The following is a 16,642-nucleotide window of genomic DNA, read 5'->3' as shown; positions in this document are numbered from 1 at the left end:
GCAAACCTTTCCAGTATACCTACTATGTGCTAGGCTTATTGCCAAGTGCTTCCTGTGTATTATCTCAGTTAGTCTTCCCATCAAACTCATGCAGTTCACAACTGTTACTGTCCTGAGGTTGAGAGACTTGTCCAAGGTCACACAGTGACGTGGCTGGGGTAGGAATTAGGATTCAGGTCCATCTGACAGCAAAACCAGTGCTTCCCATGCCTTGGAAGGAAAGGGGCTTTTTATGTAGTTGGATTCGCAGCGAACACCTCATTTTTTTTTTTTTTGTGGTATGTGGGCCTCTCACTGTTGTGGCCTCTCCCGTTGTGGAGCACAGGCTCTGGACGCGCAGGCTCAGCGGCCATGGCTCACGGGCCCAGCTGCTCCGCGGCATGTGGGATCTTCCAGGACTGGGGACGAACCCATGTCCCCTGCATCAGCAGGCGGACTCTCAGCCACTGTGCCACCAGGGAAGCCTGAACACCTCATTTTGCCTTCTACTATTTTGCTTAATTTCATGTCAAATGTTTTTTTTTTTTTTAAACTTGGACAGAGTTTGACCCCCACCCTTTTTTTTGATAATTTTATTTACTCATTTATTTTTGGCTGCATTGGGTCTTCGTTGTGGTACGTGGGCTTCTCATTGCGGTAGCTTGTTGCGGAGCATGGGCTCTAGGTGCACAGGCTTCAGTAGTTGTGGCACACGGGCTTAGTTGCTCCGAGGCACGTGGGATCTTCCTGGACCAGGGCTCGAACCCGTGTCCCCTGCATTGGCAGGTGGATTCTTAACCACTGCACCACCAGGGAAGCCCATGTCGAATATTTTTTCCCACTTACTGCCAGCCTTCGTATCTAATATATCAGTATTTACAGGTTGCCACTTTGAGCGCAGGGGGGCGGCAGTGGAGGATATGATAGCGATCAGCCCTAAGCCTGAGCTAGAAACCCCTGCCTTGGAAGGAGCCTCCTCCCTCCCCTGCCCTGGCTACCATGTGTTGCTGGCCTGGGCAGCAGGCAGTTGTGGGATCTGGACAGACCCAGCTCTATTGAGCCTCCCAGAATTGAGGGGCATAGGGTGCTGTAGGGGGCATTTCCTGGTCACGTGGACTAGCAGAGCTGGCAGCAAAATTGCCCACATGTCTCAGGAACCTAGCCTGGCATCTTTACCTGGTGGGGTAGTTGGAGATAACGCCAGTGCCTCCATCCATTCCACTGGGCCTCCAAGTGGGCTGGTTGGGGTAGAAGGAAAGCTGAGTGCCCTATGCCGGGAAGAGTCAGCTCCAGGGAGACATGGATGAAATGAGTGGGCCATGCTTAGGGGCAGGAAGGCTTTCTAGAGGCCGGGGCCTCGGAGGATGGGAGGATGTGGCTCCTGGCTAGGACAGCAGCACGGCCGTCTTCCCCGGTGGGAGTGGCCTCTGCATCCCCTTCAGCTCCCCCTCCCCTTGTCCTGCAGGGAGAAGGACAGCCTAGCCCACAGCCTGCAGGTGGCCCAGCAGCAGGCTGAGGAGCTACCGCAGGAGCGGGAGAAGCTGCATGCAGCCCAGGAGGAGCTGCGGCGCCAGCGGGAGCAGCTGGAGGAAGAGCGGGAGGATGCAGCACAGGACAGTGCACGGACACGCAGGGAGCTGGAGCGCAGGTGAGTGGCTTCTGGCTCCCTGCCAGGGCCGCTTGGGTGGGCCATGGGGCTCCCGACTGTCCCTGGGGGCTAGGAAGTACTGACTGTGTCTTGGGCCTTCTACCGTCTCGAGGAGCCTCATGGCACCCCTCTGCTATAGGGTCTTCTCACCAGACCCATTTCAGGAAACTGAGATTCAGGGAGGTTTAGTCATTTACCTGAGATCAGAGAACTGGTAGGAGGTAGAGTGTGGATGATGATAACAACTGGACTTCCCTGGCGGTCCAGTGGTTAAGGCTCTGTGCTTCTACTGCAGGGGGCGTGGGTTCGATCCCTGGTTGGGGAACTAAGATCCCACATGCCTTGCAGCACAGCCAAAAAACAAAAAAAACGAATATAACAGTAGTTATATTAACTATATAGCATTAGTATTATTAATTAAGTTAATTAACAATAATATTAATATAACATTAATAATTTTTAAATTTAAAGTTATAATGATAACATCAGTACTTATATTACTAAGTACCAGGCACTTTTTTTTTTTTTTTTTTTTTTTTTTTGCGGTACGAGGGCCTCTCACTGTTGTGGCCTCTCCCGTTGCGGAGCACAGGCTCCGGACGCGCAGGCTCAGCGGCCATGGCTCACGGGCCCAGCCGCCCCGCGGCATGTGGGATCCTCCTGGACTGGGGCATGAACCTGTGTCCCCTGCATCGGCAGGCGGACTCTCAACCACTATGCCACCAGGGAAGCCTCAGGCACCATTTTAAGCACTTAGATTCTCTTATTTAACCTTTGTGATAACTCTGTGATGTAGGAGCTATTATTATCTCCATTTGGATGAGATGGATGGCGAAACTGAGGCACAGAGAGGTTATGTAACTTGCCCAAGGTCACACAGCTAGTTAGTGGAAGAGCCAGGATTTGAACTCAGTCATTGGGGCTTCAGAGTTAATCTCTTAACCACTTCACTATTTACTTCTGTGAGGCATTAGTAACAGTGATGTTTAGTACATTGTGGCGGTGCATATTATCCTTGTTTCCGAAGGCCGTTGGAGAGATATGTCAGGTACAATAAGGACACATATCCTTTTTTTTTTTTTTTTTAATTTTATTTATTTTTGGCTGCGTTGGGTCTTCGTTGCTGTGGGCGGGCTTTCTCTAGTTGCGGCGAGCGGGGGCTACTCTTCGTTGCGGTGCGTGGGCTTCTCATTGTGGTGGCTTCTCTTGTTACGGAGCACGGGCTCTGGGTGCGTGGGCTTCAGTAGTTGCAGCACACGGGCTCAGTAGTTGTGGCACGCGGGCCCTAGAGCACACGGGCTTCAGTAGTTGTGATGCGTGGGCTCAGTAGTTGTGGCTCGCGGGCTTAGTTGCTCTGTGACATGAGGGATCTTCCCGGACCAGGGGTCGAACTCGTGTCCCCTGCATTGGCAGGCAGATTCTTAACCACTGTGCCACCAGGGAAGTCCCAGGACACATATCCTTTTCACAACGTTATGAGGCGAGCGTTACCCCATTTTGCAGATGTGAAAACTGAGGCCCAACAGTGGGCTTGGCTGTCCTTGTGGATGAGGCTCCTGCCTTGGGCCTGGGCCCTGGCTGCTCCAGGATGTCTGGCCATGGGAGACTCAGGGTAGGGGAGTGACATGGGGCACCCCCCCACCCTCTGTCCCACAGCCATAGACAACTAGAGCAGCTGGAAGTGAAGCGCTCAGGGCTGGCGAAGGAGCTGGTGGAGGTGAGGGAGGCGCTGAGCTGTACCACGCTTCAGCGGGACATGCTGCAGGCTGAGAAGGCCGAGGTGGCCGAGGCGCTGACCAAGGTGGGTCCCCGTTTGCCACACCGCCACAAACCCACCTCTACCCTAGGCCCCAGGCCTTCTCACTCTGCGCAGACTGACCCCTATTTCAGGCTCATCTCTGACCCTGGCCACACACTGATCTCTGATCCCAGCCATAAGTGAACTGACCTTTAGGACTGGTCATATCCCTGCTTTTCCAGATGCTTCTGGGGCAGGGCCTGCAGCTCAGGTCATCCAGTCCCATCTCTGGACACAGGTCCTGGGGTCTGTGAGGGTTGGGGGCACAGATCTTGGTCGGTGCCTGCCCTGCTGTCTGTGGTCTGGGCCCTGAGCAAGGCCACCCTAGACCCCACTCTGGCCGCGCCCCACAGTGGGAGCCAGCTTCATTGGTCCTTGCACGGCTCTGGGTGCGCAGCAGCGTGGGCAGCAGGGCGTCTGCAGGGATTTTGTTTCTGTCTCGTGTTCTCATGTTCTATCTCCCTCCTCGTGTCCCCTGCCCTGTCTCTGGGGGCCCTGTCTCTCCGTGCCTCTTCTCGTCACCTCCCTACCTCCTGCCTCTCCCATCTCTCCGCCTTTCTCCCCATCTCTCCTTATCTTTCCATGTCTCTGCACGTCTTTTCCCATCTCTCTCCATCTCTCCCCGCCTGACCGTCTCTGGCCGCCCTGGTCCCGACCCTGCAGGCTGAGGCTGGCCGCGTGGAGCTTGAGCTCTCCATGACCAAGCTGAGGGCCGAGGAGGCCTCTCTGCGGGACTCCTTATCCAAGCTGAGCGCCCTGAACGAGAGTCTTGCCCAGGACAAGCTGGGTCTGAACCGCCTTGTTGCCCAGGTATGTTGTGTGCCAGCAGGCCTTCCTGCCTCGCCCACCTGTCCTCCCCGCTCAGAAACCCCGCTGAGGCATCCCCAGGCCCAGCCTAGGCCCACACCCTGACATCTCCCTGTACACCTCTGTCCCTCTGTCTTGTTGTTCTGTCTCTGACTCCTTCTGTCTGTCTGTCTGCTCTCTCATGGTCTGAGAGGGAAGAAGCTCCATGGGCCCTTCCTTCTGCTCCTCCCCAGTGTCCACACACCCTAGGGCACCGCCCCTTACCCCCGGGAGCCTCCCACGTGCTGGCTGTAATAGGTGGGTGGAGAAGGCATCCTTGGTCCCGGGTGGGACCTCTTTGGACCATGAGGGCCTGGGCTGATCTGGTCACTCGCCTCCGCCTGGCCCCCACAGCTCGAAGAGGAAAAGGCAGCCCTGCTGGGCCGGCAGCGGCAGGCGGAGCGCGAGGCCGCCTCCGCGCAGGAGGGGCAGGTGCTGCTGGAGCAGCTGCGGCTGGAGCACGAGGTGGAGCGGCAGGGCCTGCAGGGCTCCCTGCGGGCGGCAGAGCAGGCCCGGGGGGCCCTGGAGCGCCAGCTCCCGGAGTTGCACCAGGAGCGCTGCCGGCTGCAGGAGCAGCTGGCCCAGGTGGGTGTACGTGGGGTCTGGGGAGCAGGTGGGGAAGGGGTTCTAGGCTCCTGGCCTTTTGCAGTCTGTCCTGGGGGATGTCACAGGCTCAGGAGCCTGCTTCCCGGCTGAAATCCAGCCCCACCTCTGCCAGCTGGGGGCCTTGAGCAAGTTACCCGACCTCCCCATGCCTCAGTGGCCCCACTTGTAACATGGGGCTAATAGTTCTTACCACAAAGCGTTGTTCTGAAGAGTATACGGTGTAAGCACTTACAGAAATGAATCACCACTCAGTAAAGATTAATGATATGATAATTGGTAGAGAATTTTAGAATTGGAATCTTAGACTTGTTGGGAAATCATAGCTGGAAGGGACCTTAGGGTGTCTGTCCTGGAGGGCCTGGCTTCCTGGGAGGGGCCTCTAGGGAACAGACGACGCGGTGCAGGGAGCCAGGCTCTAGGTTCCCTTTCTGAGGCCTGCAGCGCAGCTCTCCTTTGCTTTCTCTTACACATTCAGCTTCTCTGGACATTTTGGGGTGCAGGAAGTGTTTGGTTGCCACCCAAACTAAGTGACGACCCTTATGTTTGCATGTGCGTGCACTGCAGGTCCAGAGAAGGCTGTGATTTGTCCAGGTTCACACAGCACATCAGGGTACAACCGGGGCTTGAACCTGGTCTCCTGCCTGCCAGGGCCGGGTCGGGCCCAGGGTCGGGGTGATGCCCGATAAGCAGGCTGGGGGATTCCAGGGCTGGTGCTCACAGCGCCGGGGTGGGGCCAGCTCTCCCGGCAGCTGAGCGGGCGGGAGCATGAGCTGGAGCAGGCTCGGCGGGAGACGCAGCGGCAGACGGAGGCGTCGGAGCGGGCGGCCCGGGAGAAGGAGGCGCTGGCCAAGGAGCGGGCCGGCCTGGCGGTGCAGCTAGCAGCAGCCGAGCGTGAGGGCCGGACCCTGTCGGAGGAGGCCACACGCCTGCGGTGAGGCCTTGAGCTCTGCCCAGCCCGCCCTGGGGGGTCTGACGGAGCCACCCCGTGGCCAGCCACGTCCAGCACGGGCCCTCAGGGGCCAGGTCACCAGCTCATCTCAGCCTGGGCTCAGGCTTCCCCGGGGAGCGTGGGTACGGCTGGGCAGGTGGGCTGGCACCTGGCCCATGGCTGGCCACGCCCTGGGATTCACAGTGTCCTGGGGCCCGGGAGGCTGGGTCCCGGGGCCTCAGGGATCGTACGTGCTGCAGCTTGGAGAAGGAAGCCCTGGAGAGCAGCCTGTTTGAGGTGCAGCGGCAGCTGGCGCAGCTCGAGGCCCGGCGGGAGCAGCTGGAAGCAGATGGGCAGGCCCTACTGCTGGCCAAGGAGACCCTGACTGGTAGGGAGGCCAGGGGTGAGGGGTGGGGAACCCCGGGCTCCAGCCCGGAGCTGGAGCTGTAACCTGTCGAGTTCTGGGGTCCCACCGAAACTGGGATCACTGGCTTTGGGTTGTGGCTGACCTGGCTTCCAATCCAGCCACTGTCCCAGGCCAGCCGCTTCCCTCTCTGGGCCACGGGTTCCTCCTCTGACAGTTAGAGGTGATGAGGCTTTGCCAGGATGAGGTGAGAAAAGCATGGCCTTGGCACAGTGCCTGGCTCTGCAGCCAGCGCTGGCTGCTGTCTGTCATCATCAGGGAGCTTAGAGAGTTCTGCGTCTCCGCGGAGCCATCATCAGCTGCTTTTCTGACGACTCTCATTCCCGCCCAGTCTCTGAACTCACAGGTTTTTCTTGCTCAACAAACATTTACTAAGCACCTGCTTGGGCCGCGAAAATTAAGTTTTCCGTCCACGTCCACGTGAGCCAGACAGAACCGGGAAGGGAAATGCTGACAGTCTCTGGTGGACTTCCCACCCCGAGGATAGTTTTTAGATTGTCCCCTGTGGGGTGCACCCTCCCCTGGTCACTTTCATTAGTGCCGAGAGTCCAGCAAGTATGCTTATGGCAGGCAGTCATTAAAGGTGATGCCTCATGGAAAGCTGTGCAGCCTTGGGAGGTTACCTGTGTCCTCTGAGCCTCTGTTTCTTCATCTGTAAATTGGGGATAAGCCACGTGGGTGTGATGTGAAGCTGTGTTGTGCTCAGCCAGGTGCCTGCCCGTGATAAGCACTCAGTCAGTGATGGGGGTTCTCATGTTTTTGCTGTCCTCTCCATGTGGGGGGCCCTCCTCATCAGTCACTTCATCCTTTAGATGCCACTCCAGGTAGGTAGGGAGAGGGACAGGGCCACTGGGCCCATGCAGTTGTCGGGGAAACAGAGGCCCAGAGAGGGCAAGAATGTTCTCCAAGGGAACTCAGCTAGATACCGGTGGGCCCTCTCCCCTCTGGGATTTTGCCCACATAGCTCACCTGGCCTGAGTCTGTTGGCCCACTGGGAGGGGAGCTTGTTTCTCCTTTCCATCCCTTCTGTGCAGGGGAGTTGGCGGGCTTGCGGCAGCAGATAACAACTACAGAGGAGAAGGTCGCTCTGGACAAGGAACTGATGGCCCAGAAGTTGGTGCAGGCTGAGCGGGAGGCCCAGGCCTCTCTGCGGGAGCAGCGGGCAGTCCACAAGGAGGACTTACAGCGACTCCAGCGAGAGAAGGTTCAGGCAGCTGGGTTGGGGCAGGCGGTGGGGTGGGGGAGGGCTCTGAACCACTGTCTCTGTCTCCTCTGTGACCTCAGGCGAGTATCCTTCTCGCTCTGCATCCGTGAAATGGAACTTCATCTCTGTTTCAGGGGCTCTGGGGGCAGCTGGGAGGATCCATCGGGGACCACTCCTTAATCAAACATGCAGATTCCCAGGCCCCAATCTGGTCCAGCCCTGGTGATCCTGATGCAGGGGGTCCACGACCATATTTGGAAAATGCTGATCTAATGTAGAGTCAGAAAGCGCTTTAATTTGCTAAGAAGTGCGGTTTGCATATGAAAGATCACGCGGGCGACCAGAGCACATAGAAAGGCGAGGGGCCAGGTCACCAAAAGACAGAAGTACCTAAGAACACTGGCTCTGGAGTTACATTGCCTGGGTTTCAACCTGATCTTGGCCAAATGCTGGTTATGTTACCTAAGGTCTCTGTGCCTTCATTTCCCCATTTAAAAAAAAATATATTTATTTATTTGGCTGCACCAGGTTTTAGCTGCGGCATGTGGGATCTTCGTTGCCGCATGCGGGATCTTTTTTTTTTTTTTAGTTGCAGCATGTGGAATCTTTAGTTGCGGCCTGTGGGATCTAGTTCCCTGACCAGGGATCGAACCTGGGCCCCCTGTCTTGGGAGCACGGAGTCTTAGCCACTGGACCACCAGGGAAGTGCCTCATTTCCCCATCTTAACAATGGGGATAATGATAGTATAATTTATGAGGATGAGGTGAGATGATCCTTACAAAGAGCTTAACATGGAGACTGGCGCTTTGTAAATGCTCCATAAGTGCTGGTTGTCATTGTTACTATTGTACTGAGATACTCTCCAGAGTGGGCCTCTGGACAGGGGACCTGAGTCCCTCATCTTGGACTGGGCTGCTGCTGACAGAGGTTCAGGCTGTGGCTCCCGACACCAGGGGGCGCCATTCACCGTGTACGTAATCTTTTTGGATTTGTGGATAGAATCACTTCTCCAGCAGGTGGCGACAGAGCATTTGAAGCAGAGACTATTTTCACACAGCTGTTAGGGACTAGTGCTGGGGCCAGGCACCTCCCTCAGACCCCAAGTGGGCTCTGCCTGTGGGTTGTACCCACCCAGTCCCCAGGGAGCCACGCTCTCCTGTGCCTTCCCTCATTCTCCCTGCACCAGCAGACTCAGCCTCTTAATGTCACCATACCTGTACTCTTCCCTGCAGCTGTTCTGCCACCCCCAGACCCATGCCCTCTTATTGCTCACAGCTGACCCAACTCCCCTCTACCCCAACCCCCAATCCTGGTCCCTCTTTCACAAGCTCTGAGCAACCGCTATTCTAAAATTCAGATTGCTCCTTGTCACTGTGTCTTGAGGCTCTGCCGTCTCAACTGTCCTGAAAATCAGGTCACCCCTCCCTAAAGCCCACTGGTCTGGTCTGGCCTGGCTGCTGCCTGTGGCTCTGGCCTCGTCCTTCACCATGTCCTCCTCGTAGTCCAAGCTCCAGTGACCTTAAATATCACAGTTTCCCTGTTCGTCATGTTTCCTCTTTCCTCTGAGTCGTCTGCGGGGCTGTACTCTGGCCTGGGGTTCTCTTCCTTTTCTCTCTACCTGACTGATGGCTGCTTGTTTCCTCCAGGAAACATTCTCTGACCCCTCACCCTCCTCCCCCCGCCCACCCAAAGGCCAGGCTGTTGCTCCTGGCATGTCCCCATCACGGCCCTCACTATCACCCACCCCGCCTTGTAGTTCCCTGATTACCTGCCCCACGGCCCTTGCTGCCCCGAGGTTGGCGAGGGGCTGTCTGGGCCCAGCCTCGTGGGTCACACGCACGTGGGCCTGGCCCCCAGGAGGCGGCATGGCGGGAGCTGGAGGCAGAGCGGGCCCAGCTGCAGAGTCAGCTGCAGCGGGAACGGGAGGAACTGCTGGCCCGGCTGGAGGCCGAGAAGGAAGAGCTGAGCGAGGAGATTGCCGCCCTGCAGCAGGAGCGCGACGAGGGCCTCCTCCTGGCCGAGAGCGAGAAGCAGCAGGTTCGTGAGCCGCCTCTGCTGCCTGAGGGGCCCCTGTTCTGGGGCTGGTCCCCGCTCAGCCACCCAGCAGCTAGGAGCTAGGAGTCCTTTTCTGGGCCTCGGTTTCCTCACCTTCAGGATGGGGGAGTTCAAGGGGTGTTTGTGAAGCGTCGCTGAGACCCCTGTCCAGCGAGCGGGCCCGGCACGTGGTGGGAGCTTACTGAGTGGCAGCCGCAGTCATGACACTGTGAGCATTGTTCCAGAAAAGCTGACCCACGTTCTCCCATCCCTCCTCCCACCCCAGGCTGGGCATGGCGTCCCCATGACCGCCTCTGAGCAGTCCCTGCGAAGCCCACATGCAGCAGCTGACCCTCCTCAGAAAGAACTAACTCCTGACTTTCCCATAATGTAATGGAGACAGGGCAGACTGCGTCCATCTCCTCTCCTCACCTGCTGCATCACCCTGGGCAAGTCACTTTACCTCTTTGAGCCTCAGTAGCCTCATCTGTAAAATGGGAATCATGAAAGGCCCTGCTTCAGGATGTGAGATGTCCGAGTTGTATCTGTGTCCAGGTTATTGTTACTGCTGTTGTACCCTTTCCTGGGGCTGCCGAGGGGGTGAGCCTGCACCTCTGCCCTGGCTCCACCTGTGGTGGCCCAGTCAGGTCCCCGAGCCCCCAGTGGGCACATTTCCGAGGCCAACGTGGGGGAAAGGCCCAAGCATGCCCAAGACCACCCAACACCCCGAGCCCTTTGCTCCCTGCCTCTGCCCAGGCCCTGTCCCTGAAGGAGTCCGAGAAGACGGCGCTGTCGGAGAAGTTGATGGGGACGCAGCACAGCCTGGCCGCCATCTCCCTGGAGATGGAGCGACAGAAGCGCGATGCTCAGAGCCGGCAGGAGCAGGACCGGGTAGGCCAGGCGGGGGCGGGTGGGCCTCCATCGGAGCCGGGATTGGGGATCGGGGGGGCACAGCACTGCCCGAGGGGGACACGTGGCTCTGCCCTGGGGGCGGCATCCAGCTGTCGGCGGAGCTTCCCCCTTCCTTGGGAGTCCCCACTGGAGGGAGGTGGCACGGCTGTGCCCTGTGAATGCCCTAGTCTGAGGGAGAGACCGGCTACGTGCATAGCACTTGCCAGGCGTCAAGGGATCAGTAGAGGGCCCGGCAGGCCAGCGTGAGGGGCCGTGTCTAGAGCCGCAAATGGACAGTTCAGTTGGCGCAGCTGGGATCAGTGGCGGTGCGGGTTGGGAGTGCGGGGGAGGAGGACACGGCAGTGCCAAGTCTCAGGAGCCCGTGTGTCCTAGAGCACCGTGAATGCCCTGACGTCCGAGCTGCGGGACCTGCGGGCCCAGCTTGAGGAGGCTGCCGCGGCCCATGCGCAGGAGGTGAAGAGGCTGCAGGAACAGGCCCGAGACCTGGGCCGGCAGCGGGAGTCCTGCCTGCGTGAGGTGAGCTGCCTGCCCGTCCACCCACCCGCTTCCTCCTAGGCAGTGCAGCCTAGACGCCGCTGGGAACCCAGAAGCGTGTGTTCGAGGACAAAGGAATGCATGAAAGGAAGCAGGCGGCAGGCGTTAGGCGTTTATTAAGTACATGCTGGGTACGTGAGGGACTTGGGCTCTCACGGAGAGGCTGGGCTGGGCGTCCCTGCCCTCTTGAGGTTGATCCACAGGATGATCTTTTTATTTATTTTATTTTATTTTATTTATTTGTTTTTTGGCTGCGTTGGGTCTTCGTTGCTGCATGCGGGCTTTCTCTAGTTGCGGTGAGCGGGGGCTGCTCTTTGTTGCGGTGCGCGGGCTTCTCATTGCAGTGGCTTCTCTTGTTGCGGAGCACGGGCTCTAGGCACGCGAGCTTCAGTAGTTGTGGCATGCAGGCTCATTAGTTGTGGCTTGTGGGCTCTAAGAGCGCAGGCTCAGTAGTTGTGGCGCACCGGCTCAGTTGCTCTGCGGCGTGTGGGATCTACCCGGCCCAGGGCTCGAACCCGTGTCCCCTGAATTGGCAGGTGGATTCTTAACCACTGTGCCACCAGGGAAGTCCCACAGGATGATCTTGTTTGATGTTTATTTCAGGCCAGAGCACCGCTGACTCCAGTATGTTTTGCCCCAAATCATAACTCACACCTGCAGTCCGAGCCGCTGCAGAGGGATGGGGCAGGTGCCCCGTGGCCAGGGAGACGGGGATGGGCTCCTTTCCACCCAGCTTGAGTGGGCCCCGACCCCCGTATGTGGACCCCCGCTGTCCTCACAGGCAGAAGAGCTTCGGACCCAGCTGCACCTGCTGGAGGATGCCCGCGACGGGCTGCGGCGGGAGCTGCTGGAGGCCCAGCGCAAGTTGCGTGAGAGCCAGGACAGCCGTGAGGCCCAGCGCCAGGAGGCGGGTGAGCTGCGGCGCAGCCTGAGCGAGGGGGCCAAGGAGCTCGAGGCCCTGCGGCGGTCCAACGAGGAGCTGCGGGTGGCCGTGAAGAAGGCGGAGAGTGAGCGGATCAGGTGGGGTGACACGGGGGCCCAGCCCCCAGCCCTTCACCAAGCCTCGTCCTTCATTCGCACTGAATGTCATCCCAGGAACTAACTTCACCCCCCATGGTTCTGGGGAAATCGCGCAGATGGGGAGTCTCTGCCCTCGAACCAAGCCCGGACTTGGTTTGTTTTAGGTGACTGTCCTCCCTGAAGGAAGGGGAATGGTGGTTGCAGGCAGGGTTGGGCCCAGACTCTGACCTCACCCACTGGCATCACCCTGGAGACTAGCGTGTGTCGCTGGTCCACCTCTCTCAGCCGAGGGCCTGATCCCCAGCCCTGGAGGGCTCAGCTCAGGAGAGGGCCACTTTGCAGGCAGCACTGGGGGAACCTCTAGGCCAAGAGCCTGCCAGACCCACTCCGGGAATCAGGGGAAGGGACCTTTGTGTAGGGCCACTCACCTACTCTTCCAGGACCTGGGGCTACCTCTGCCCTCTGTCCCCTCCAGCCTGAAGCTTGCCAATGAGGACAAGGAACAGAAGCTCGTGCTCCTGGAGGAGGCCCGGGCGGCTGTGGGCAAGGAGGCTGGCGAGCTGCGGGCTGGGCTGCAGGAGGTGGAGCGCTCACGGCTGGAGGCTCGGAGGGAGCTGCAGGAGCTCCGGCGGCAGGTAACACCCCTGGGCAGTCACTGTGTGCGCTGGGCCACAGCACCCCCTTTTGGGAGCCGAGGTCCCTCATAGGTAAAACCAGGGCCTTGAACTATAACAAGGCTTGTTACCTAACCTTGGTATTAATGGGTGGGCTTTGAGGAATCCTCAGACCCTGAAACCGTGTGTTTGTGTGTGTGTGTGTGGATACATTTGTGTTCACACTCGCTCACATTTCTCCAAAGACTGGTTCTGGGGCTCTTGTCCAATTCTCAAAGGAATCTGTGAACAGCAAGAGGTGCAGATCCCGTGAACTAGGTCAGGAGCTGGCAACCTTTTTTTGTAAAGCGCCCAGTAGTAAATATTTCCAGCTTTATGGGCCGTACGGTCTCTGTTGCAGCCACTCAACTCTGCCATCGTAGGGAGGAAGCAGGTCTGGACGGTACCTACATGAGTGGAGTGTGTTCCATTAAAACTTTGCTTATGGACATTGAAATTTGAATTTTATATACTTTTTTTATGATTTAAAAAAATTATTTAGGCTGCATTGGGTCTTCTTTGCTGCGTGTGGGCTTTCTCTAGTCGCGGCGAGCGGGGGGCTACTCTTCGTTGCGGTGTGCGGGCTTCTCTTGTTGCGGAGCACGGGCTCTAGGCGCGCGGGCTTCAGTAGTTGTGGCATGTGGGCTCAGTAGTTGTGGCTCGCGGGCTCTAGAGGGCAGGCTCAGTAGTTGTGGCGCACGGGCCTAGTTGCTCCGTGGCATATGGGATCTTCCTGGACCACAGCTTGAACCTGTGTTCCCTGTGTTGGCAGGCAGATTCTTAACCACTGTGCCACCAGGGAAGTCCCCTGAATTTTATATACTTTTCACGTGTCGGAAATATTGTTCTTCTTTTGCTTTTCTTTCAACCATGTAAAAATGAGCCGTTTTTAACTACTTAAAAATGTACAAACCATCCTTAGCTCAAGCCCTTACAGAAGCAGATGACCGGTGGAATTTGGCCTGCAGAATTTTGGCCTGCAGTTTGCAGAGCCCTGAACTAGATGATTTCCAAGCCCATCAATAACAGCAAGCATTTAACAAGTGCCTGCTGTATACTGGGCACTGCCCTGGACACTAAGGGCTCAGGCTTTCCCGCCCTAGAAGACCCGGCAGAACAGGAAATAGCCCCCTTTGGCACCCAGGCCCTGCCTCCCCAGAGATATTGCAGCCTGAATAACAAATCCCCTCCACCTCCCACCGATGTACCCCTCTACCCGGGCCCCCTCCCAATGGGCTGAAGTCCCAGGAAACATTAGGAATCCCTGAAAGGAACTGTGTGCCAGGCTCTTGCTGGGTGTTTTGTGTGCTATGGCACGTTTTCATATTCCCTTTGCTGTAGCACTGTGGGGTAAGTAAGCCTCATCCCCCCACCTGCTCCTCTGGGGAAATAGGGGCCTAGAAACATCCCTTTGATTCTGCTTGTCTGAGATCAAATCCCAGTCTGCTGCTTATGAGCTGTGTGACTTTGGGCAAGTCTCTTCACCTCTCTACGCTTTCGTCTTCATGTCTGTTAAAGAGGGAGAATGTTAGTACTTACCCCGTATTGAGTTAATAGGGGCAAAGTGCTTAGAACAGAGCTGGACACATGGTAAACACTCCATAAAAGTTAGGCATCATCGTAGAGGTGAAAAGTGACCCAGAGTTCCTGCCCTGCCCTATCTCTACTCTCCACGATAGGTAGTTATGATTAGGTGGTACATTGAGGTCATTGGTGCCCAGGTGCCTGGCGTGGCTCAACCAGGGTGGAGTTATCAGGGGCAGGCTCCCAGTGGATTGGGGTGGTGTTCAATGTATGTGTCCCTAGAGCAGTGGGTCCCAAATACCCTCTGTGCACGGTTTGGACTGGGCAGGGTATAGGGGCAGAGCTGAAAAGGCTGCCATTGAGCCTGCGGGCACTCTCCAGTACCCTGGGCTAGAAGGGGCTGTGGGTGCTGAGAATGGGTCCTAGGTCCTGCCTGTGTCCACTCTTTCTCACAGATGAAGATGCTGGACAGTGAGAACACCAGGCTGGGCCGGGAGCTGGTGGAGCTGCAGGGCCGCGTGGCACTGGGCGAGAGGGCAGAAAAGGAGGGCAGACGGGAGGCCCTGGGCCTCCGACAGAAGCTGCTGAAGGGCGAAGCCAACCTGGAGGCTGTGCGGCAGGAGGTAACTAGATGGTGGGCAGACTGCCTGGAGGAGGAGGATCCTCAGAGGCAGCCAGGCTGCCCTGGGCCTTCTCCAGTGAGAAGCAATGGGGACTCCAATGCTGGAGTCATTCTGAGAGATCACGCCTAGGACTGGTCCCTGTTCCCCACTCCTTGAGATTCTTCCCCAGGTATAATGATAGCAGTAATAACAACTGCAAGAACTGTGTAGTGGGGGTGGGGGGAGCCTTGTAGACAGAATCTTGTTTGATTCTCCCAGCAGCCTCATGATGTAGGTATAATTAGCCCCAGTTTACAGAGGGAACCAGACACTGGGGCTCAGAGAGGTCAAGGGATCTACTCAAGGTCACACAGCCACCCAGGTCTGTCAGACTCCAAAGCCTACACTCTTTTCACTCTGTGTTTTCTGGCAGTGAATCTACTGTGTGACCTTGACTAAATCACTCAACCTCTCTGTGCTTTAGAGCATTCATGGGATAGGGGCTAGCACAGCAGGGGATGTATACCAGGTCCTTGTGTAGGTCTTGTCATCCAGGAGGTGTTCCATAGATGGTCTCCATTGAAACTGATGACTGTGAGAGGTTGACTCATTCTCTGAACCAGAGGGGTATGTGTGAGTGTGTGTGACCATGCACTTCACTGGTAAATAATTTTTTACTACCTCCCCTCATTGTGGGATTTATTGATAAATTATGTGTACCGAGAGGCAGTGTGGCCTAGTGGTTAAGAGAAAAGGCTCTGGAGCCAGGGTGCCTGGCTTTGAATCCTAGCTCTCAGTTTACTAGCTGTGTGGCCTCCGGCAAGTTACATAACTGCCCTGTGCTCAGTTTCCTCATCTGTAAAATGGAGATGATTTATAGTGGTAATTAGAGTTGATTTTTTTGAGGGGAAAGTACTTAGTGCCTGGCACTAATAATTCCTATCTGTGTAAGCATTAGCTGTTAGCTTATTACTAATAAACTGTGTACATTGCAAGGCATATACACAGAAGAAAGAGGTAAACAAATTCTAATAGTTTCCTTCCATACTCCCATGATGTTCCTGCATCTCCTGCCTGGGTGGAGACCATTAACGAAACAGGAGTTCTGCAAGCCACTTTTGGGCCCGTGGGCTCCAGGCTGAGCCTGGGAGGGTGGGTGTCGGGTTGAGGGGCGGCCTTGCTGACCCCCACCTCCCGGCCTTGACCCCTCACCCCAGCTCCAGGGAGCCCAGCGGAAGCTGCAGGAGCAAGAGGGCGAGTTCCGGACCCGCGAGCGAGGCCTGCTGGGCTCCCTGGAGGAGGCACACAGCGCCCAGAAACAGCAGTTGGACCATGCCCGCAGCCTGGAACTGAAGCTGGAGGCCGCCCGGGCCGAGGCTGCGGAGCTGGGGCTGCGACTGAGCGCGGCCGAGGGCCGGGCTCAAGGCCTGGAGGCCGAGCTGGCCCGCGTGGAGACGCAACGGCGCGCAGCGGAGGCCCAGCTGGGGGGCCTGCGCTCAGCCCTGCGCCGGGGCCTGGGCCTCGGTGGTGTGTCCAGCCCTCCCCCGCGGCCCGCGCCCGTCTCTCCTAACCGGAGCGCGCCTGCTGGAGGTGAGAGAGCTCGGTGGAGAAGGGGAGGGTCACTGGGCGGGCCTCGCAGAACCTCCGCCCCTACTCTCCGCCCTCATGTCCAGTTCTGTCCCGCCTACGAGGCCGCCCTTGGCCTGGTCCGCCCCGCCCCTCTTTTGATGACCAGTCTCAAACCCCGCCTCTTCAGCTAGTTCCTTGCTGAGACCCGCCTACCTGCGCCCCCCACCCCCCTTACATCACTTTCTGGCCCTTCGCTGGGCCACGCCCCTCTCGAGCCCAGTCTCTGTCCTGCCACTCACCCAGGCTGATCTGCGCACAACATAACTTCTTTTTAAAGGGAGTAGAGGGTGGCGCTTTCTT

The 16,642-nt window shown here is 57.5% G+C and overlaps 1 protein-coding gene across 5 annotated transcripts in view; it reads left to right on the top strand.

The window, feature by feature from the left end:
* Positions 1–16,642, top strand: part of CROCC (ciliary rootlet coiled-coil, rootletin) — a 48,620-nt gene that overhangs the window by 20,293 nt on the left and 11,685 nt on the right. For 4 of the 5 annotated variants that reach the window (XM_030877070.2, XM_070045893.1, XM_070045891.1 and 1 more), the window contains 14 exons: positions 1,445–1,627; positions 3,284–3,428; positions 4,089–4,235; positions 4,626–4,856; positions 5,615–5,808; positions 6,066–6,193; positions 7,264–7,433; positions 9,292–9,471; positions 10,225–10,359; positions 10,753–10,896; positions 11,696–11,934; positions 12,410–12,569; positions 14,567–14,734; positions 15,931–16,303. In XM_030877070.2, coding sequence (XP_030732930.1) covers positions 1,445–1,627; positions 3,284–3,428; positions 4,089–4,235; positions 4,626–4,856; positions 5,615–5,808; positions 6,066–6,193; positions 7,264–7,433; positions 9,292–9,471; positions 10,225–10,359; positions 10,753–10,896; positions 11,696–11,934; positions 12,410–12,569; positions 14,567–14,734; positions 15,931–16,303 — 2,597 coding nt within the window. The remainder of the gene's footprint in view (positions 1–1,444; positions 1,628–3,283; positions 3,429–4,088; positions 4,236–4,625; positions 4,857–5,614; positions 5,809–6,065; positions 6,194–7,263; positions 7,434–9,291; positions 9,472–10,224; positions 10,360–10,752; positions 10,897–11,695; positions 11,935–12,409; positions 12,570–14,566; positions 14,735–15,930; positions 16,304–16,642) is intronic. The other variant, XM_060310562.2, reaches the window with a different exon arrangement.

This window comes from Globicephala melas, chromosome 1 (assembly GCF_963455315.2).
Source record: "Globicephala melas chromosome 1, mGloMel1.2, whole genome shotgun sequence".
Lineage (NCBI taxonomy): Eukaryota > Metazoa > Chordata > Mammalia > Artiodactyla > Delphinidae > Globicephala > Globicephala melas.
Note: the sequence above shows the minus strand (reverse complement) of the source record. Positions and strands in the feature narration are given on the sequence as shown.